Here is a 22628-nt window from a genome sequence, read left to right on the forward strand (position 1 = left end):
TACTTGCTTATAACAAAAATGACAAGAAAGGTTAGTGTTCAACTTTTTGTTTCTCAAGGTATCCCCAGTTGCCAAACCACCCTAATACATTTTCCAAATGAATAGTTGCCAATTTGCAGCAAGATCTAATTTCCAAATTTTTTTTATTGTAAGTAAACTGAAAACTAGACCTAGCACAATGATCCAACACCTGATCATCTTTCAGGCATCTACAGGTTTCCTTCACAGAAAACAACCCTTTCTTAGAAGTAAACCAAGTAAGTTTGTCTTTCATGTTCCCAGGCCTAATGATAGTATCATTTATAGCCTTAACCAACTCCATATTCCAATCAAAACCATTTGCATGTCTTAGCTCTGCTACTTTCATTAAGTGATTATTAGGTCTTGCATAGGCATAATCACTTAGGGTAGCAAACTTTTCCTGTATGGTAATCCATGGATCATGGAAAACTTGCACTGTTTTGCCATCTCCAATGCTCCAGATATAGCCTTTATCTATCAAATCCATGGATTTATTTGGCAAAGCCCTTCCATAAATAAGACGAATTTATAGGATATTGCCTTGCACCATCAGGTGGCCACCATTTCTGATAAATAGACTTGAATGATCTTGTCCAAAGAGAATTAGGCTCATGATATAGCCTCCAACCATGTTTGGCTAATAAAGCTTTATTCATATTCCCTGTTTTCCTAAATCCAAGACCCCCTATAGCCTTGGCTGAGCACAACTTGTCCCACCTGATGGTATGTAGATTGGATTTCTCATCAATCCCATTCCAGAAAAAGTCCCTGCACACTTTGTCTATCTTAACACAAGTGGTGGCAGGAATAGTGTAAGTGAGCATTGTATACAAAGGTGTAGCTTAGGCTACAACCTTTATAAAAACATCTCAACCAAAGCAGAAAGCTTTTTGCTCTCCAAATGAGTTGATCTTGGTATGAACTCTGTCAACCAAGTAGTCAAAATCATCACATTTCTTACTTGAGAGGATAATAGGCACTTCCAATTACTTCTCATTAGGGTGGAAGGGTCTAACTCATAAATCTTTTGAGAAACTTCTTATGTTTACCATGCACATTGTTATTGCAATAAACACTTGATTTATCACAATTGATCCTCTGGCCCGAAGCCTCACAATATTTATTCACAATGTTTTTGAGATTTCCAGCTTATGTGAGAGAAACTTTACAAAACAATATCAAGTCATCAGCATAAGGGAGGTGACTTATTGAAGGTGATTTACAAAACAATATCTATATGTTTTTCCCCTAGTCTCATCTCTCATCTCATATTTAAACAATATTTTATCTCTACAAGAAAAAAACATGACTTCAAAATGTATCTTTACAATTAATTTATTTTAGTCTTTTGACGAAGCTATACAACTTAAAAACAAGTGTTGTTAAATCTTTTGTATTGGAGTTATGATTGCTATATTTTAACAATATATATATTGCATTGTCTACTTTGCATTCGAGCTTAATAGCACAATCACATTTGCATAGCAGTTGTTTCCAATCTTTCATGCCATGAGTTTTATTGCATCTTCAATCGACTTTAAAGTTAATGTGTGGTATAGTGTGACTTAATGAGCATTTTACACCTCCTTAGAGTTTCAGAATTTGATGTGTAAAATAACCATAAAATATACTTTGCCTAATTATTGCAACTATGTAATTTGCAATTATCTTTGCACCATACATTTGCAATACACACTATACATTATACAAACATCTTGCAATGTAGGTTTAGGATAACGAAACGACTACACAACATCATAAGTTAAAGTTGCGTAATTGGTTGTAAATGACAAAAAACCACAACACTCCGACTATAATTAATACAAAATTTTAGCTTTATTTATGTAAAAAAAAAAAGTTGGTTGATGTAGTGATGATTTTTATTTGTTTTTTTAAATAAATGTATAGCGTTTGATATCCAAAATAAAACATCATACGTACTATTACAAATGATATCCAAATGATTATTCTTTAGGAGTCAAACACACTACAAATCGCAACACACGCCCCATTCCCAATAACAACAATAATTATTGCAACCACTTTAGTAACTTCATATGCAAAAACCAATATCTCGTATGGGATAAAACAATACACAAAATTAGGTATAATCCCACAAATTGAATTGTAATTAATTACGGTTGTAGTACATGGTTATTTTTATTTATGGTTTCTTAACAAATTAATGGGGATAGTGTTACTAATTATGGTTTCAGGACAAAAAATTATACGTTTGTTTTATTTCGTTCCAATAATAACCTTCTCCTTCTATACATAATATAAATTGAACATTTTCAGACTCAACTCAAAGTTTATGTGAGCAAACTCTTATTCTCCAAATATCTATTCCACTTCTATCGATCAATTTATTATTCTCTCGTGACAAACATCTACTTTTTTCTCCATCTAAAAAAAAAACATTCGACTATAAACTTGTAAATATTTTTAAGATCTAGTTGTTTCCATATTTGAGCTAGTTGATTTATGTGTTGTGATTAATGATTTAAGTAGTGCGAAAATATATTATTCTCTCATGACAAACACTCTACTCATTTTGCAATATACTTTTTTCACTTTTCAATTATAGGTTATCGTTGATTAAAGAATTTCAACATCGGTTCGGCAAGCAATTTAATAACAATTGAATTCCCTTTTCAAATATTTGAATATTATGTTTAATCAATCGTGTGATTTATCTCGATTTCAATATTGTTGTCGTCGATGATATTTTTAAGTTAGGACTTAAAAGTAGTAGTCCGATACACATGCACACACCATTATATATATACAACACACATGCAAATAGTATTATACATGTGTATTAAACGCATGTATACACCTCTTTGCATGTAAATTCGTTGTTAAAATTTGAATCGCCTATTCTCTGTAGTTAAATATGATTACCAAAAATTGGTGGAGGAAAACGAATAAAAAAAAGATAAAAATAGTCAAACTAAGCGGAGACATATTTTTACCAAAAATCATCAAGTGGAGGGCAAAAATGTCATTGAACAAAAACTGTCGTTGAGTTTGAGTCTAACTAAAATCAAAATTTAAACTCAATATTGGCATATGGGCCCGTTCTCTAAAGTAATACTGGTAGGCCCATTGCAATCATTCGAAGTTGGTACAGTTCGGACCCGGACCTTATATATATATTTCGTCGTGAATTATAATAAGCCCTAACTAAACCCCTGATATACTGTTTCAACTCCCACCAAATCAATTTTACCCTTGTAGTTTATATTAATTGTTTTTCGTTTCATTTAAGAAGATGGGAAGCAGGTTAGGAAGAAGGGTAATAAATTTCGCTAATCTCCCAATCAAACTTCTCATGCCCACGTCATTTGATTACATTAAAGAAATCGCCCTCAAAACTATACCTTCAGCTTCAAAGGTAATAATAATTATAATTCAATTACATTTTCATATTTCTATATAAATATTTAACTTGTAATCATTTGTTTTCTTCAGATTGAGATCAAGAGGGTGCTAGAATCTTTATACGGGTTTGAAGTTGAGGAGGTTCGAACATTGAACATGGATGGGAAGAAGAAGAAAAGAGGAGGGCTATTGCTTGCGAAACCGGATTATAAGAAAGCTTATGTTACTTTAAAGTACCCATTGTCTATCAATCCCGATCTTTATCCTATACGGGTAATTGAGGAAGAGAGGAAAAATATGAACAAGCAGTCAAAGTCTAGTGTTGTTGGAGACGAGCAAGAAGTTAAATCTCATTGGCTTGATGGAAGTGGAAATAAAACAATTAAGCCTGGGAAGCAAGGTAATATGAGGTATACTCGTGATGATCGCAAGCCTCGTGGTAGTAGTCGTGGAGATCGTGACACTGGAACGGCTAAGTTTCCTTGGACCAGCATGCGTACTCCGAAGTAGATGTGTTTGAAGTTTGATATGTTCGAGTGTTTTGGATGGGGGTTTCATAAGATGTGTTTGCAGCAGTCAGGTGACACTGTTCAGACGTATTTATGTTATTTAAGGTCATGGATAAGTTTACTCACTCTAGATCCATGTTTTGTAGAAGATGAAAAATTAGAATTTAACTTTGATATTTCATTAATGGGAAATTCAGTCTATGGATATCTGCTGTTCAGTCTGTTTAAGGGGTTTACATGTGTAATCTGTTTTCTCTTAGGACTATATCATGCATCTGTTCCCCCATGCCGTACATGTTCACATCACTCTTTGAATGTTATTTTAAACTTCTTGTTGTTATAGCTGTCTAGCATAATATGCTATGTGTATCAATCTGTTATGGGTACTAGGCCAGACATTTGCAATAATGAGGATTATACTTGTAATTTGCAGCTTGCTTTTTACGTCAGCTGCTTGTAGGTCAGGTCCTTGTTTTCGTTAGCCAATTCCTTTGGGTGTAGTGTCACTTGGAAACAGTTGTAACTTGTAATCAAATCGTACATTGCCTATCCAAGGGTAACCACTGCATCGTCTTGGGACATCATCCTTAAGGCCAAATACCTTCTTCTTCTTCTTCTTTATTATTTTTTATTATTATTGTTATTTATCTTTTCTTAAAAAAAACACTCTTCTTATTATTCTAAAAAGTTTTGGGTTCTTCTAGTAATTTGCTTTAGGGATAATCTCTAAGCACTGATGTTTGGATGTAACTATAACCTTGAGAGTGTCATGCATTCAGAGCCTGAAGACTTGGGATTTCTAACACTTATTGGTCCTTGCATTTGTTTTTTGAGATTTCAATTTCCTTAAATGTTAAGCTTCTCCAGATAAGACATTTTAGAAATAAAGTAAAGCTGGAAGGAAACCAATAGATAATATAATAAGGTTTTCAGTCTCAAACAAAATATGTGGACAATTTTGACTGTTGAACCTCTTAAGAAATTGATTGGCTTCGGTTGCGATGACTCTTGCAAGAAGCTGGGGTTTGTCCAGGGTGCACTTCTTCTCCATCTACACCATTCGTCTTTGCATAAAATAGGGTAGAGTTCTTGAGCTTCTTCCACCCTGAACTCCATCCGGATATACTTTTTTGTTTGTTGAGCTTGTCAAATTCTCGTTGCAGGTCTGAGTAGTCATGCTGTAGCTCTGCCATCTGTGTCCTGATTTTCTGTAGCTCACACATAATGGTCTTTATTTCTTTTTTGGTTGACAAACGTCCATCTTGCTCAAATACGATTTCATGCTGTTTTGGCTCGTTTTCTTTCATGGCAGCTCTCATCTTTACTTGCTCTGAGAACAAAACCTGCATATCATATTTCTCATGGTTATTACAATCCTGTGAAGCTTCCTTCTTGGATACTGCCTGAAGGAGGTCCTAGTTGAGTAGTTTATGTAACTTGTACTCTGATGTTAACTTAGATGCCGTAGGGGCAGAATTTTGTTTGTTATTAAATTATTTGTTCCAGATTAAAATAAGGAGTAATGTTGAAGATACACACAGATGCATGAGTTAGCATAGTCTTTTTTGGGACAGATGACCTGGATTACTAGCAAAATATGGTCAGAGTAAACCCCCATGGATCAAGTAGTAAATATTGACATCCATTAGTAGATTTGGGGTCTTTCACACCTAACAAGACAATGTATGTGGAGGACTCGTAAAGGGTTGTACATCTTAGGGTACATCCTTAATAAGTTAATAACTTTAGAATCCATGTCAATTACCTTGTAGTTGAATGTTACCTGCATGACAGTTCTTAAAGGCAGCCGGTCATTTTGTGCAGCGTGCATGCAGGCATCGAGTGACAGCTTGTCGCAGTCCATAGCTTTGCACAGCCTTCGCCTATCATGTTCCGTTAGAGTGGGATGAGTCTGAAAAATTAGACTGTGTAAGAATGCTATTGTGTTTCTGATTTTGGTGCAAAAGCAACTCACCAGTAGGACAGGAGGATAAGATTGAGTGGGTATCACTTCATAAATTGTTTGCCAAACTTTGAAAAAAAAAAGCACTCTTAGGTAAGCTTGAGAGCATCTCTTTAAACGAGTAAATATTATATCTGAAATGTCTTCGGTGATTGGAATAATGAAATCTTGCGATTGAGTCAATTCAATTAAAAGAAACTGGAAGAGCTAGAAAACTTACCTTTAGATAGGTATCAATGGCTCTGTATAGACCGTCATGGCAGATTCGAGAATTTTGAGGTAGTACTTCAGCGAGAGCTTGAAATTTAAAGATTGAAAGATTAGGGTCTCTTGCAACTTCTGCTAAATATCCGTCTAATAACTTCCCAACATTTAAATTTCCACACAATTGCTGCTGTTGCTGTTGTTCATGCATTAGGAAATATTCCACCATCCGCTGTACTATGTCAACATTTTGCATACTGCTGTCTTCACATGAGGGACTTCCCCGACCATACAACAGGTTAGGTATTTAACTAAATGCCGATGGATAATATCATTAAATTTTGATGGATTTGATTTATGTTATGATAACAGTGTCTAACTAGAACTTTACATAGTTGATTGTTTCTTGATGCTATTGTTTTAGTCCTTATATTATGTCTGTCTTCAATTACATTGCGATGATGATGTGCCTTGAAGTGAGTGGGGTGTTAGTCATATTGCTGATGTTATAGTGATTAGCTAGTAAGATAAGGCTGCATATACAATTTTCGTTGTAAACCTAAACCAAAAAGTCTGCATCTTGTACTCAGTGACGAACGCAATTGTTTAGCTATCAAAACAATAAACAGGTTTGTCTGTCTTTTTTCCCCTCTATTATGTTTTGTTTTGTTTTGTTTTTGTTTTGTTTTGTTTTTCACATTGAGTGACTTTTATCAGGTTAGAGTTTGTGCTTGAACAAATGACTTACGCAGCTTAATAGAATGTATTTACGAGAAAAACACGAGCAGTTTAAGTTAGTTTCTTACTAACAGTATCAAAAGAGGAAATTGGGTTACTCACCTTCCAGCTTTCCGTTCAGTTCCATTGTTATAAGTAGGTATCAAAAGGTCGTTCACAGTGGCATCCTCTAAGACCATCCCCACCCTCTTCTCAAGTTCTGATACTAATGCTGGCGTTGCCAAATACACCAAGCCCATCTTCAACATCCACAGCAAGAACTTACATGAGACAGCCTCTCTTTGGGGAGGTAGTATGCTAACCAGTACTTCTATCATCCTTTTATGATCTTTGTTCCGTCCTTGGTGCCTTCCTCCTTTCTCCGACTAAAATGCTCATGTGCAACTCATTTATTCCATACCGATTTATTTGGCTTTTTGAGCTCCGCATCCGTACTAGGCAACCATTTCTCTGCATAATGCATTATACATGCACCTATAACCTCTGGTTTTGTTCCTTTTGCTTTTATGGCTGTTATGATTGAACAAAGTGATCAATACGAAGACCTGAAACATCATCGGGTACCATCTCTCATCGTTCTCTGTTTCATTGCACATTGAATTGCCTAATAATCTTGGATGCAATTGAGTCACTGCACCTTCTGACAATCTGTAGGTTCTCAGCCCATGGAGAGAGAGATTCACATGACTTCACGACTGTTATGGAGTCTCTCCAGGAGGAGAGTACTATGAATGTGAGGAAAGCTTCTGTCTTGGCTATAAGATTGCTTTCTTCGTACTCTTCGGTCATTTGTAGGAACTCTGCTGCACATCTTAGTGTAGCTATGTTGGTCGGTGTGAGGTCCACTGGGAGGCCATAGCAAAACTTTAGAACGGTCTCAAATGTTTCTACTCCTCCCGGGAAGTTGTCTAGTTTGAAGTCGTAGCCATTATCTGAACTATGAGACCTACGATTGAGTTGACTCAGGTACTCGCTTCTTGAAATCAAAGGAAGCTGCGTCATCATCACGGAGAGGGAGGAACTGAATTATGTATCGCCCTTGAAAGTTTCATTCATTGAATATACTGTGTGGTCAAGTTTAAGTCTGGCCAAATGAGTTCAAACTTGAATATCTAAATCTAGTGTATTATCATGTGTTAAAACAGAGAAATCTAAATGCGCTCTTAGTTAACCTTGTGATTTTCTGAAGTGGGCATTGATTTTGTAGGTTCATTTTATAGGATGCCAAAACAGACAAATTTGAATTAGTAAAGCGTTTAACCTATTTTTGTTTGTAGAGGGTTAGCTTCCTAGCCTATTTTATTTTGTGGGTATAATTTCATTTTGCCCAACAAGACTGTTTCTTTTCATGTTTTTCTTATAATTTCTTAAAGTATTGTATATTTTATGCATCTCTGCTTGAAATCTTTCTGAACTTCATAATGTAAAGGCACCAATTTCCTATCAATATCACATCACTACTGCCTACAGTCGCTGCCAGCACCTGACTTCATCACTTCGGAACCAATTTCCCTGCCTCTATGTTTTACTAATAGTGTCGGTTCATCACTTTGGGATGGACAAAGTTATGAGAATACTTCTATATTTTCCAAGTGGCATTTTTCACTCTTTTGGGTGTATATGCTCTTTGTTTCTTTCTGAACACTGTAGCTTAAGAGAAGACCTTTGTTTGTCATACCTTGTGAACATAAAAGTTGACGTCTTCTACTTGAATTATTACGTCTGTAGGGGTCTGAGTCGGAAACCTGCAAAGACCAAAAACACCATAAATCTTGTCTGTGATCGTAAACAACATCCAATATATACAGTAACTAGAGTAAGGTTTCAACTTCAATTACCATGATCGTTCATATTCGTTGAACTTCTCTGTGATATTAACACGTTTGTTTGGAACTGGGATAACAGTACTCTGATCATTCACACGTTCAACACCATTATAATCACTGCCGGGCTTTTGGGGTCTGTCTACCTGAAGGGACTTCATGGTCATTCTGTGACTCGAGATCACGTCAAGTTAGAGAGACTTCATTAGATAAAGAGGAGAGAGCGAGAAAATAGAATAGGTAATATGTGGGGTCTTATCTAAATAAATGTACGAGTAGAGTGTGTGGTTGTGATGGGAATATTATTGAATTTGGTAGTTGGATTTGTTTGGTTTTGTTCCTAGTATAAGTACGCTCGTTGTCACTAGAGGAGAATGTGGTATGGAGACTAGACGGAGAAATCATTGACAAGCATAGTGTTAAAAAGTTCTGACCATGTATATATGGAGAAGAGGGACGATATGTAGATTCCTTGGCCTCCTGCAACATAGCTATCCTTTTCTAAGTAACCGTGATTGAAGAATTTACTGATTTGACAAGTCTAGTGTCTAATTATTTTCTGTCTAACGACACGTTGGTTGAAACGATGGCACAAAAGCCACAATGTGTCATTCATTTGATCCCTTCTCATCTTGAAATGTGGTACCATCTTTTAATGGTTTGATTTCTGTTACCCAAAGGAGTTCGATTTCTAGCGCCTGTCCAGCCTCGGTTTGATTTCTGTTATCCAATAGAGTTCGATTTCTAGCGCCTTAATCTGTTCTGTCCAGCCTGATCTGCTATGTCGCGAAAATCCTGTAGAAAAACTCTTATTGAGTTTCACCTAGGGCTGTCAATGGGTTTGGATAACTTGATAATCAACCCGAACCAAACCGATAAAAAACAGTTTTGGGTTTTTGTAATTTGGTTTGTCCTCCACAGATCTAATAAGATATTGACTTGGTCCCAATTTTACTCTCCACCGAACCGATAAAATTGTATTTTAGTAATATTTATAATTAATTTGTATATGTTTATCAATTGTGTGGTTGAAATTAATCGATTTCATTTATGATTTAAATGATCTTATAATTTTCTTATCGGTTTGTAGTTAGCAGTTGTATTATTGTATATGTTGTTTCTTACTTTGCTAATTTAAGTTACTTCTTACATAGTATGTTCAGTGTTCTAATTGTCAACCACAGTCCTGAAACTCATCAAGACTTTAGGGGTCTACTATCCTGCCTACATTAATATCCATTCTCTCAGGATACTCATATTGAGCCACGTCAGCAAAGTTTTTAAAATAGTCCCTACTTGAAAAATAATTACTCACCTTCTTACCAAAATAACCCTGAATTTGGCCTGCCATCTAATTTAATATAATTCAAATTTGTTTTTTTTATGTGTTTTGGAAAAAAGAAACAAATCTACGCAATTATTTGAGCTGTACGCCTGGGGTAATTTAGTAATTAAGAACCCAAAAAAGAGAAACAAAACCCAACCTTTCGTCAAACCCAAAACTCCATTACTAAAAACTCTTCCTCCCAAAACACCAGCCACCACCACTGCCAGTAACACTTTGAAACGAGCCAAAGATGGAAGTGTTTTCCCGATGGCAAATCTATCTTCTTATTAAAACTTCAAATTCAATCTCATTCAACTTCTGCGTGAAGTTGTTGACAGAGTTTTCATAGCCATGATAAAAGCGAGTTACTTTTTGGAAGAAGAAGAAAGGTATGATTTTATATCTCTGAGTTGTTTATCGTTTATGACTTAATTGTAGTTTGGCATATATTTGTAATCACATTAATTTAACTATGGAAACAACCAGTCGAAATGACTTCGGCTTGCAAGTTATTGGATTCTAAATATTTAAACCGTAACAGACCTTTATAAAGACCATATGTTATTGAATAACAACTTTGTGGTTTATTTGACTTGAAAATACGATACTACAATTGAGAGTTTAGTTGTTTGGGTATATATAAGTTCAGGCGCAGGCATTTACATAATTCAGTTGCATGTGTTATATACTTATACTAAGTATCTTTCCTGGAATCTCTACTAAAACATAATCAAAAGTTACACTATTCATATTAATCAACTATAACTGTTGAAACAAACAGGTTAGGCTCCAGATTGAGTTCATGAACTATAGAAAGAACAAGTTCGTTTTGCCATCCTGTAGCCTGACGGAAGGTATGCAAGAAGGTGTGAAAATTACTGTTGTCAATGACAACTGCACAAGCAAGGGTCTAGAACACTACACCATTCAGCTCCTGTAACACCACAAAATATTACGACACGAGTTTAGCCTGACGGACAGAGCACTCTAAGTGTGCTGTTGTATTTGGCGACAAAAATGGAGATAATACAAAGAGAAACTTTATTGACAAAGACAAACCGAGGGTCACCGATTGCAGAAGGAAACTATCATGACTTCTCTAGATAGAAGACCCATCTAATAGATATTTCTACCCTCAAGAACATTTGTGGGTGAGATTCAATTGTTGTACCAGTAAGTAAACATTTTTGTATAGTAATGTCGTTGTTTTTCATGCCTTCTCTTGCCCTTTGTGGGATTCATTAGATGTTCACAAAAATGTGTTGGTCAAGATACATTCAAATGAATACGGTGACTCTAGGTTGTATTATAAATAGATTTGTCGTTCTTCCAGTCAATCATATGACCATCATATGCTTTTACAATATGTTTCATGCTATTTTTCTGAGTTGAAGCATCTATTTCTTGTGGGAGCACTTCACTTGAACGGCTAGACTCTTTGTCAACTCTTTACATGGATCTTCATTTGCCTTATCGAATAAGCCTCGGTCTACTGGTATCTCACACTTAATCTTTCCCAAGTAATGATGTTCAATGCCAATGAAGCCAGTTAAAGAAGGATCAAATTTCTATGATGTATTAGTGTTGAGGGAGGGAAAGAGACTATTACCTGTTCCGCAATCATCTTGCTTGAGGGTGAAGTGCAGTTTCCTAATGTGAAGTGTCCACAGTTTCCAAAAGGATCACCAAAGCTCGCAAATTCGACTGCAGTGATAACTTTGTGGTTGGGGCACTTCAAGCATGCTTTTGGTTTCAATTATCCAGCACCAGATCTAGAAGTAGCCATAGTCAAAGCCATGACACATGACGACGACCCAATAGACGAGAAATATATCCGTGAAATTCTAACACTTACTTCTTATTCAAGAATGTATGTAATTGGATTGTTGGATTAAAAGCTTTGATGTTAGTTCACAGGCTTTTAAGTGAAGGAGATCTTGTGTTTCAACAAGAGATTTTGTATGCTACGAGGAAAGGTACGAGGTTACTTAATTTGTTTAATTTTAGAGATGAGGCTCATTCTAATTCTTGGGACCATTCTGCTTTTGTACGGACTTATGCACTGTATCTTGATCAGAAGTTAGAGTGTTTAGTTTATGAGAAGAAACGACAAGGTAGTGGTGGAAGGCGAGACGAGCCTTATAGATCGGGTAGTGGAAGTGGGCATGATGATACAGGTTGAAGTAAGTGCAAAAGGAAATTCCAATCTCATATACATTCCTCACTGAAAAGTGTTTAGTTTGGACCCTGAGTCATTCGGGCTACAAAGGGAAACAAAGGGTTGCATCACCTAAGATACTTGATAAAGGCTTTAATTCGTTTTTCACATGATGATTCATAAATTGTATACCCTATTGGTGAAGCATGATATAGGTCCATGTTAGCTTATTACAGACAGTTATTGAATAAGACTAATGCACACTATTAACTATGTATTAAAGAGCTAATGATAGAGGTTTCTGGACCTTTTGGAGTGGGGTTTAATGCAGGTGAGTTGTGTGTAAACTGCATATAAATCTCTAAAGGCCTTGAAATTGTGTATGATCCATAGTGAAAGCATTGAAGCGAATTAGCTGTGTGAAATAGATATCTAAGGTCCATGGTGATTTGATTACAGTCCTTAAGGTGATAGGACCCGTGGTGGGTGAGCAATGTTTAATATCTACTTAAAAGCCATTGGATAGTAGTAAAAGAAAGTAATCCAAGCAAAAAGTCTTATAGTGACCCTCTGGAAAAGAGTGATTGGGACAGAATTAGAATGTTTGTTTAGTTTCTCCAAGATTATTTAGAATCAACAAATAACATATTTGGGTCTAACTATGTCACTTCCGATATTTTGTTTCATGAGCTTATCATAGTGAGGAGTAGTTTCAAACAATTATGCAACTCTGAGGAAATCCATTTATGTGAAATGGGTTTGAGGATGGTTGAAAAGTTTGACATGCATTGGAGCCTCAAAATAAGATCAACCCGTTATTGTTAGTTCTTGGTTGTTCTCGATCCTAGGTTCAAGTTGGAATATATGAGGTTTAGTTTGATGGATTTATATGAAGCCTCAAGATCGATCGATTGTAAGGAAAGTGAAGACTACATTATAAGCGTTTGCATGAGTGGTATCTTTGGGAATAGCTCAAGTATATGGCATCCGCGAATGAGAGTGAAGAAATTGTCTCTGACGATGAGGTCAACGACTTTGCTACTGAATGGAGAAGGTATATCCAGAAGCAGCAAAGGTTGGGGAGTGTGTCAGAGGTTGAGAAGTATTTGACATATCCTCTTGAAGAAGAAAGTGGACATAAAGCTTTTGAAATCTTGGGTTGGTGGAAGAATAATGCTACCGAGTATCCATTCCTCTCTCTCCTGATGCGGCATGTACTGGCCATTCCTGTGACTTGGTTGCATCAGAGTTTGCTTTTAGCACAACAGGTCATATACTTTATCCATTTCACAGTTCTTTGCGACCTAACACGGTTGAAGCCCTCATATGCATGCAAAATTGGCTCCGGTCTAATGCAAATCCGATCGATCTTCAAGCTTCAATGAAAGAAATAGAACAATATGACACAATGGATGCAGGTACACATTTCAACAACTTTGTATTGATATCTTTTGTTTATAGCTTTAATTGGTTATTTATTTAATCAGAATTGTTCGAAGCAGCAACTTCATCGTTATTATTGCAGACTTCTTCTCAAAAAGTTGAAAGTTCTATCTAACTCTATCGTGTCTTTTCAATATAGCCTTCAAGCCCCTGCAACGTTTTTTACATCGATCAATGATAAGTGACTATCTCATCCCCAAGACGCGGTTAGCGAGAATTATTTATTGGGGTCTTGGGGACCATATACACAACCAAACGCAGGAAAAAGGCTAAAGATCTAAATCGAATTAAGGTATGTGATGAAAAAAGGCTCAAGATCTAAATCAAATTAAGATATATGTTGAAAAAAGGCAAGGTCAATATTTGTTATTTGAATTATTGTGTTCTCATTTTTTTTTTTTTTTTTTCTTGGTTAGTTATTTATGATTTTTAGTTATTTATTTTTTGTATATATTTCAAAAACATGCATGTTATTGTGAGGTTCATCTTTGTTTTGCTTCTGGTAATGACCTGACTCTGTTTTGGTGTCCTTTTTCTATTTGAATAAACGCTTATTGAGATATATTGAATTTGGGCTAGAAAGAGCATACTTCTTGATTTTTTTTTTTTTTTGTCATTTAATTGTTTTTTAAATTGATGATGAAGCATGTTTAAATTCTCTTTTTGTTTCTAATATATTTTTTCTAAAAACATTTGTTTTGTATTATCATTCTTATTTTTTGATGGAGAAATTAAGACATTGGAGGAAATTCAAGACATGAGTTGGAAGTTCAGTGGGCAATGCTATCGAGCAATGGTGCTCTCAAAGTGCTAAACATATGCATATTAAGGTGTTTATAACAATATTATAATTAAGAGACAAAATTTCTTAGGATTTAACTTCTCAAGCTCTTCCGGAACAGATCATAGACTTATTGTAGGTATTTATTTGCACTTGCCTTGAGATATCCTGGATCATTTCTCCGCGGCAACAGTGCAAACATTGGGTAGCAAGATAAGGAGATATACTCTGCATCATGAAAACCAAATGGCTAAAAAATATAGGATCACTAATTATCATGTACTTACCTTTTCTAATTTTTGGTGTTCACCTGTTTAAGATCAATAAATTTTAGTCTTGGGGCACTTTATTACAGTTTAGACTATATATACTCCTAGGTATTTCTATGCCATAAAATATCTTGCATTCATTACTTTTCACTTCTTCTAATACAATTGCTGCTACTATACAACTCTGGAAGCAAATTTAAAGAGTTGGAAAGGAAATTTTATGCAAGCTTCATATATGTTATGCCATCTCTGATTTTTTTATTTTATTTTTTATTTTTTTTTTTTTGTTAACAGTGGTATATCTAAGAAATAAAGTTTGGAAGCAGTGATTGTATGACATGCAGCTTGAGAGGTAACTATCAATATTTCATCCAATATTAAATCATTTTGTTTTTTGATTTTTATAAATTTATTTCTTAACCTCTTCCAAATGAAATTTTGATTTTCTAATAATAAGCGAACCTTGGCTATAGTACAGGTGTAGTTTTTCCACCGAATTTTCATCAATAGTTTTTTGTTGCACACCATCAGGTTTTGCTCAAGGATCGATGGGAGGGAAATGTGTATGCAAATGTGGGACTTTATTTACCCATTTTGACATTGTACATTCTATTTCCTTAAATCACAAATTGAGTAGTTATTATAAGTTTCACGCCTACCTAATTTATGTCTTCCACGATTTAAATATCGATAGTGTTCTTTGTTGAAGCTCTATTTGAGACCGCCATGGTTCTATATTTCAAAACTGTAGAAATGGTTCTTTGATGGGTATTTCTGTAGCTTAGACTCTACATAAATCATTTAAACCAAAGATTAAAATACAATGGTTTGCTAACATGTGAGAACTTTTTTACTCTTAAAATTGTTCTTTAATAACATTCATTTTTCTCCATTGTTATGTTAACAAGTTTGGGATTAATTTGAAAGGAATCGAACTTATAATCTTCAGTTAATTATATTTGTAACTTTATAATGTTACTGTTTCGGCAAAAGCTAACGCTAAAAACTGTATATATATTATACAAATGGGCTTAAGCACATCAACCAAAATTAAAAGCCTGAAAATTAACATGCCTACACATAATGGGTTTAAGAATAGCAGGCCCGACCACAGGTCGGACTGCATGGCTAGTACATTTCTAAGTTTCTAACCATACCATTGACCATTTTGCCTCTATTATGGGCGCACCCTGGAAATGAAACACTTTTATCTGAATGTAAAATTTAGAGTGCGCAGGCTGTACGTGGAGTAGATAATCTGCCCCACAAAGTCTTGAATCAAGGCTCTAAAATCTAGGGCACCGGTGCATCCAGCGATTATCTAAAACGTGGTCCGTCCTTTGGTGTGCCTTAATGTGTATCAACAACCAAAATCACAAGTTTCTAACCATGCCATTTACCATTTTGCCCCTATTATACCTTGGAAATGAAACACCTTTATCTGAAACGTGGTATGTGGTGTGCCTTCGTGTGGATCAACAACCAAAATCACAAAAGGACTTTTTGCTGTAAATGGAATGCATGCACCATTCTTTTTTCATTTCAATTCGATCTTTTTTCTTTACCAAAGTAAGAGAATCAACCAAATAAACAAAGAAAAGGTATGTTAAAGTTCCTTTCAGTTACTTAGACAAAACTAATCAAAACAACTAGTAACACATACACATAGTGGTAATCAGATGACCTGATTAGCCGAAATGAATTGGAGCTCCAAAATGGGGCGGGCAGTTGATTGTAACAATCTGTGCTACTATTCACACCACTTTTACACACACACAGAAAGTTATTCCTTGGAGGAGCATAGCCACATATACCATCACTTTTCCTGCAAGCTTCACATCTAGTAGCGATATTGCTATTATCTACTCCAACTTGGTTATATTTCAATGTTATCCCATACACCCAGCTGCTTGGATCCGTAGGTACATCACCTAACGATACAACCGACACATAGCTAGCACATTTTAACGACTTCAAGTCTAAATCCCCCATGGAATTAAGATTTGCTGGTGAGTAGACACAACAAGTATTGGTGGGTGCAAATATAGATAAACCAAGTGACACCATTGCCGGACACGTATGTATTAACCCACAAAGATGAGAGTTGACGGTGTCGTCGCATATCGGGGTGCCTTTAATAGTTAGAGAAGAAGTTGGGGGTGGACAAGATAAGAGAATGAAAGTTGATGGGCCTAGTTGAAATGGGCTTGGCCAATCAAGTCCAAAATTTGGAGAAGATTGCATGGAGTTGCATGTTGACATGCTAGGCGGGGTGATGGTTAAGGAAGATGTGGAGTAGGATATAGAAGTAATAGGATAGGAGCCAGTATGGGTAGTTAGGAGAAGCTTGTCTCCACCGCCGGCGCACGATACATACGGGTTGAACAAAGGCGACCCACACCCAGAACCTGTTCCTAATGGATAATTCACTTGTAGAGAGCCGCACTTGTTTTGGCAAGAAGCTGCTTCTTCTATTATTGCCGCTATTACAATAATCCGGTAGTGAGAAAGCAGTAAGAGGATCATGAGTTGGAGAGTGAAGAAGAGAGGAAAATGTTCCATAGCTTAGCAACTAAGTTTTTGTTTTTTGTTTAAAGAAGAATAATGAAGCGCGTTTTAATGGGTGGTACATACATACTTTTTGGTTTGAGTGGAAGATCGAGTAAGTGGGTGGCTTTTGCATATATTCGCTCTTCAATTCGACGGACCATGTAGAAATACTATACTCCTCGGACCACAGGATTAGAACTCGGAAGGGAAGACTTAGTTATTGACTTGCCGCCTTCGTCGTCGTGGCGTAACTATTTAAACTGGCCTGGTCTTATTTTGTTTTCTCCTTCCTTGTTTCGATTCAGATCTATTCGATTAAAGAGAAGAAATAATGGCGGGAGTTTCACCTCTTGCAAAATATAAGCTGGTGTTTTTAGGCGATCAATCTGTAGGGAAAACTAGCATCATCACTCGTTTCATGTATGACAAATTTGATACCACTTATCAGGTATATTTGTTTTAATGATCGATCCCGTTTTGAATATTGGATTTTTTGCATATCTAATTTAGAATTACTAGGTATAAATCTCAATTTTAGCTATTTGTTTGAATTTTTGTATAATAGAAAGTCAATAATAAGGGTAGTATTATTTGTAAAGTTAACGCAACGATCTTTAAAAAGATTGATCCAATGGGGCATGTTAATTGGATATCATAGTTATTAATTTGTAAAAAAATTTAGAGGAAGAGGTAAAATTTTCCTCCAGGTTTAAATAAATTCATGTATACACTTGCATTGGAAAAGGTATGGGGCTATAAAACTGAAGTAACCATTACCTACTCTGTTTGTAAAGCCATCATTTTCAAGTCTAGACATAGAAGTCAAATTACAAGAAACTGAAGAAACATAAACAGTTTGTACTAAATCTAAATGATAATTGGAATCTAACAATAAACGAAAAGTTCAAATGGCTTCAACTGGTGCTTTCACCCTAAAAACAAAAACGTCATTTGGACTTGTGGTTCGGTTGTAAGGAATCTCTGCATCGTGTTTGAAACATTATTATTAGCGCCAGAATCAGTCCACCTAGTGTTAGAAGGAGCTTTAGTTAAATTCGATTAGAAACATACAAAATGTAAAGGCTTACCCTCATTTCAAACTATGCTGGCACAATCTAACTGAAAGTATCTAGTCTTTCTTTTACAGAAATGGCACTTGTTGTCTTTTCTTTCTTTATTTCTTTGGTACAGCTTGATAAGTTTCATTCTGCTTAGATGATTCACGCTTAATGGCTTTTTCAGCATGCTTTCTGATTTTTTTTGTCCCCATCCTTGAACCATGAAGTGAGCTACAAGACTATTCTGCTACTTTAGCCTTGCCTTTTTTTGAACAAGCACCTTGGCCAATTCATTCTGATTCCGCTTATTCTTAATAGTGTTATTATGATTATGAAATGGTCTATACTAAGCAGGCAAGGAATTCAAGACAAATTGGATGAGAAAGTTATCATCATATATAGTCATGCTCATTTGAAGATTAAGCGTGGGTGATTATACTTTTTGGACCCCATTCTTGGAGTCTATTATTAATATATTTATATTATAAGAAATTTCAAACATGTGAATGTAGTTAAATAAACCCTTTTGGATTTAGATTTAATCCCGCCATTTTTTTTACAACCAAGATTATTTATTTAAAGGAACTTGATCTGTTTCCTTTTTCAATTTGATGAAACTGGAGAAACTTTACATCTACTTGATTTGTTGTTAATCAGTTCATAATAAGCACAATTTTCACTTGAAATTTTGTAGTCGTGTGTATTTCATGTTTGGTCCTATGTTAGAAGCTTGATTTTGCATTTTATTTCTGCTATATCATGAACAACAGGCTACAATTGGAATTGATTTTCTTTCAAAGACAATGTACCTGGAAGACCGAACAGTTCGTTTGCAGCTTTGGTAGGAAGTCTTTCTTTCCTGGTTAGTCAGTATCAGTAGATTATATTATCTTTATGCATATAAATGTTATAAAGCCCTGAAGATACACATAATGTTTGAAGCGCGGCTTAGGTTTCTAAGAAATGAATCGGAAAGAACTTTGACTTCAGACAGATAGATAATACTGAGTTGTGCAATGTGACTTATTCTACCGAATCTTTTGTTAACTTGAGTGTTTGTAGAGCATATATGAATCATGAGAATTGTCCACATATTGCCCTTATTTTAAACTGCCTGCTTGTTCTGTTAAGCTTTGTTCTAAGTCGGTGTTAAAGAAAACTTTCTTTTCAATTGGTTCTTATGGCGCATACAGGAATAACTATGCAATAAACCACAGGAATACGTTTTTGTATTGATTCCCAGCTTTAAAGGGTATACGCATTTAGAAGATACTCGCGTGGAGTTTCCCTTTTTAATTTTTATGTGTGTATAGGGAGCTCTTAAAATTGTTGAGGGAAGAGTGTGCATTTGAAGTGTTGATAACTTATGATTGGGTTTACTGCTCATCTTAAGTTTACTTATCATTAAGTCCACATGATAAATGAATATGGTCATATTTGGTAAATACCATGTGTTGCTGGCAATTAAAAGCCCATTTTTATTTTTTTTCAATACACAGGGATACAGCAGGGCAGGAGAGGTTTAGGAGTTTAATTCCAAGCTACATTAGAGATTCTTCTGTTGCCGTAATTGTTTATGATGTTGCAAGTGAGTAAAACTTAATGATTTTAAATGTTTGAAAATTCTCAAACATTTCATTTCTATTAATTCTTTCATAATATGTTCAAAGAGACAATGTTAAGGGAAAAATAATTGTGTTGAGGAGTATTTATAGGAACAGTTCAGGTTGGGTAGTTGCCATAGCAGGTCCATGGATTTATAGGGGACTGGCAAAGAGAGGAAAGTGTGACTTAACACTTTTGACTACTTGGTGATAGAAAGATGTTGGAACTTCTCGCAATAACAATCTTTATAGACCTTCATTGGTTCCAAAGTTTTCTCTCCCCCACCCTCCCCGCTATTATTGCTTTGACCCATAGTACCCGGATACTTCAACATGACCCGATGTGTTTATATCAGAGATTCAGAGGATATAATACCTGCCAACCCTAAAATACTTAATGTATACTTCTAACTTCGTGTCCTGTTGTACCCATTTTATTCCTTAACCCTTGTAGTTTTAGTTCTTTGGTATGTGAGTAGAGATGCTTAAATGCTACATTGAAAATTGGAACTTGTTATATGTAAGTGTGCTTAAAAGTTATATCACACATCCTATAACAAATAACATAATACACTTAACACGGAATGTTTAAAGTAAAGTGTAGACATACTAATTACCATATGAATTGGTTTTAGAAAATAAGGAGGTATATCCCTATTTCTCACCTCAAGCCAACATGTGGGAAACAACATACAAGAGTGCCGAGGGCATGGGTGGTGAGTGTGTAGACATCCAAAGCTGCTTAGGTGGCGTGGTTTGATACCCATTCTTGTTTCTACACGAAAAGTGTGTACATCAATTAGGTGGACGATATACTGATAACAATAGTTTTTTTCTGTTACTTATCCAAAAATAAAATGGTTGTTTCCTTATAAAATTGTTAACCGTACTATTGGAATTTGAATGTAGTGCATCCCTATGCATGGTTGGATGCTAGCACATTTATGTCTCTGTTGCGAAAGCATTTATAGTTGAAATCTATGTGTACTAGCAAATTAAGAAGATTTGAAGACTGGCCAAACTAATTGTCATGAACCCGTTACTTCTGAGATGAATGAACTACATAGTGTTTTACTGAACTTCTTCACTCCTATCCACTGCAGACAGGCAATCATTTTTAAACACTTCCAAGTGGATTGAGGAAGTACGCACAGAACGAGGTAGTGATGTCATTATAGTGCTTGTTGGGAACAAAACGGACCTTGTTGACAAGAGGTAGGTGACTAGCTGATATATCGCTATTTAGCAATGGAACAAACACACAGATGCGGGTGTTATTATCTGGACTCATGGCATGTTAAATTTCTAGGAAATGGTCTGTCCTTGACTCCTTGGTATATTGTTTTTTTGGTATTTAAGGCGATGATGATGGTAATTCATCGTATATGTGTTTGATTAGATGTTTTTACTCTAGTCTACATTGTAGTTTTGTGAGTTTCTATTAGGTTAATTCATATCAAAATGGCGAATCAAGTAGCAATTGCACAAACTTTTAATTTATGTAACTCAGATTTCCTGTTCAGAAGTTAATTGTAGTGACTGGCTCTTGAAGCCATTCTCATCAATTGGATTCCTCACTTCTTCTTTATCATTTTTGGGACATTCTTGTATGTTACGATAGGGTTTTGGAGATGACAGTAGAATCATACCATTCTTACATTATGAAAGTTTGCTTCTACAAAATTTTGAACTGAACTTTGTTGTTATGATAATCATTCAAACATAGGTTTTTCTGCCTTTCAAATTAACAGTATTTCTAAACAGTGGCTATTTATTGATCAAACAGGCAAGTGTCTATAGAGGAAGGAGATACTAAGTCTCGCGATGATGGTGTTATGTTCATAGAAACCAGTGCTAAAGCAGGTTTCAATATCAAAGTAGGCAATATAATTTAATTTTGCGTTTGTACGTTTTCATTTCAAGAAATGCATTCCTAAAATGAGCTGGTCCTCAACATGGGGACATTCAGTTCTTGCATATTTATTTCTTATCTCATTTTTGTCAGCCTTAACAACTTAACCTTGTGTTCTGACGTCATGTTAAACGCTGCAGCCATTATTTAAAAGATTGCTGCTGCTTTACCTGGGATGGAGACCCTCTCTTCTACAAAACAGGAAGATATGGTTGATGTTAACCTGAAGTCTACTGTAAATTCATCCCAGACAGAGCAACAAGGAGGAGGTTGCCGGTGCTAGACACGTGCCAAGTAGGATTGAGTGGAACAACGTGAGTGCACAAGACTTAACCAGGAATCATTTGAAGGCTAATGTAAAGGGTAGTTGATCGTAGCATGAAATTGGAATTTAGTTGTTGTTGGGCACTTGGAGGAATAGTGGATTAGAGGTTCACTATTCTTCAGGTTGTGATATGAGATTTCTCATTGTTGACAACCTCATTGTGGTCAGTTATTCTTTTCCTGTTGTATTATGGATGCTTCCTGCTTTGTTACTGATTCCTCTTATATGTCTAATTGCCATTTTTTTCAGAACTATTTGTATTTACAGTGGCTACATAACGATTGCATAGTTATATAACAGTTTTATAATTCGACTCTCATTTATTTGTGAATTGTTCTATATGAAACACGAGATTTGAATTAGTTCCTTGGTGTACGAGCTAAACTAAAAAGTTGTGCTGTTGAGTTGCTTTGATCACTATGTGCTAAAGAATCTGTAAAAGCTCGTGTTCCACCTTGAGTTGCTTTGGTCACTGTGTGCTTAAGAAGCTGCAAGAGCTATTGTTCAAGCGAATCAGCTATAAATGTTTTTACGTTTTAAACTCTATGGTTTTGCCCTT

The 22628-nt window shown here is 35.5% G+C and overlaps 1 protein-coding gene, 1 long non-coding RNA gene and 2 pseudogenes across 4 annotated transcripts; 3 read left to right on the forward strand and 1 right to left on the reverse strand.

The window, feature by feature from the left end:
* The first annotated feature begins 3183 nt into the window (after positions 1-3183).
* Positions 3184-4119, forward strand: LOC147524172 (uncharacterized). The gene is made up of 2 exons (XM_086602344.1): positions 3184-3418; positions 3496-4119. Exons 1-2 carry the CDS (start codon positions 3296-3298, stop codon positions 3913-3915), a joined length of 543 nt encoding a protein of 180 aa, XP_086458470.1. The 5' UTR covers positions 3184-3295; the 3' UTR covers positions 3916-4119.
* Positions 4120-4803: 684 nt separating this feature from the next.
* Positions 4804-17192, reverse strand: LOC147524173 (BTB/POZ domain-containing protein DOT3-like; annotated as a pseudogene). The gene is made up of 8 exons (XR_015202766.1): positions 16284-17192; positions 8658-8810; positions 8498-8564; positions 7220-7812; positions 6922-7184; positions 6098-6341; positions 5680-5826; positions 4804-5257 (listed from the first exon to the last, which is right to left on the reverse strand). The product of XR_015202766.1 is annotated as a BTB/POZ domain-containing protein DOT3-like (transcript).
* LOC147524174 (uncharacterized) lies at positions 13141-15385 on the forward strand. Its single transcript, XR_015218809.1, has 4 exons — positions 13141-13545; positions 13710-13862; positions 14915-14972; positions 15152-15385. It is a non-coding gene; the product is annotated as an uncharacterized LOC147524174 (long non-coding RNA).
* A 285-nt stretch (positions 17193-17477) lies between the features above and the next one.
* On the forward strand, positions 17478-22141 carry LOC147524175 (ras-related protein RABH1e-like; annotated as a pseudogene). Its single transcript, XR_015218804.1, has 6 exons — positions 17478-17618; positions 18999-19069; positions 19728-19816; positions 20936-21047; positions 21619-21713; positions 21885-22141. The product of XR_015218804.1 is annotated as a ras-related protein RABH1e-like (transcript).
* The last annotated feature ends 487 nt before the right edge of the window (positions 22142-22628 follow it).

Source organism: Coptis chinensis, chromosome 1, assembly GCF_015680905.1.
Source record: "Coptis chinensis isolate HL-2020 chromosome 1, ASM1568090v1, whole genome shotgun sequence".
In the NCBI taxonomy this organism is placed as follows: domain Eukaryota; kingdom Viridiplantae; phylum Streptophyta; class Magnoliopsida; order Ranunculales; family Ranunculaceae; genus Coptis; species Coptis chinensis.

What these genes read in the sequence shown, in the direction of transcription:
- LOC147524172 (XM_086602344.1), top strand. Translation starts at nt 3,296, where the DNA reads ATGGGAAGCAGGTTAGGAAGAAGGGTAATAAATTTCGCTAATCTCCCA. An exon ending in CTATACCTTCAGCTTCAAAG is followed by an intron (nt 3,419 to 3,495) that starts GTAATAATAATT and finishes TGTTTTCTTCAG; the next exon opens with ATTGAGATCAAGAGGGTGCT.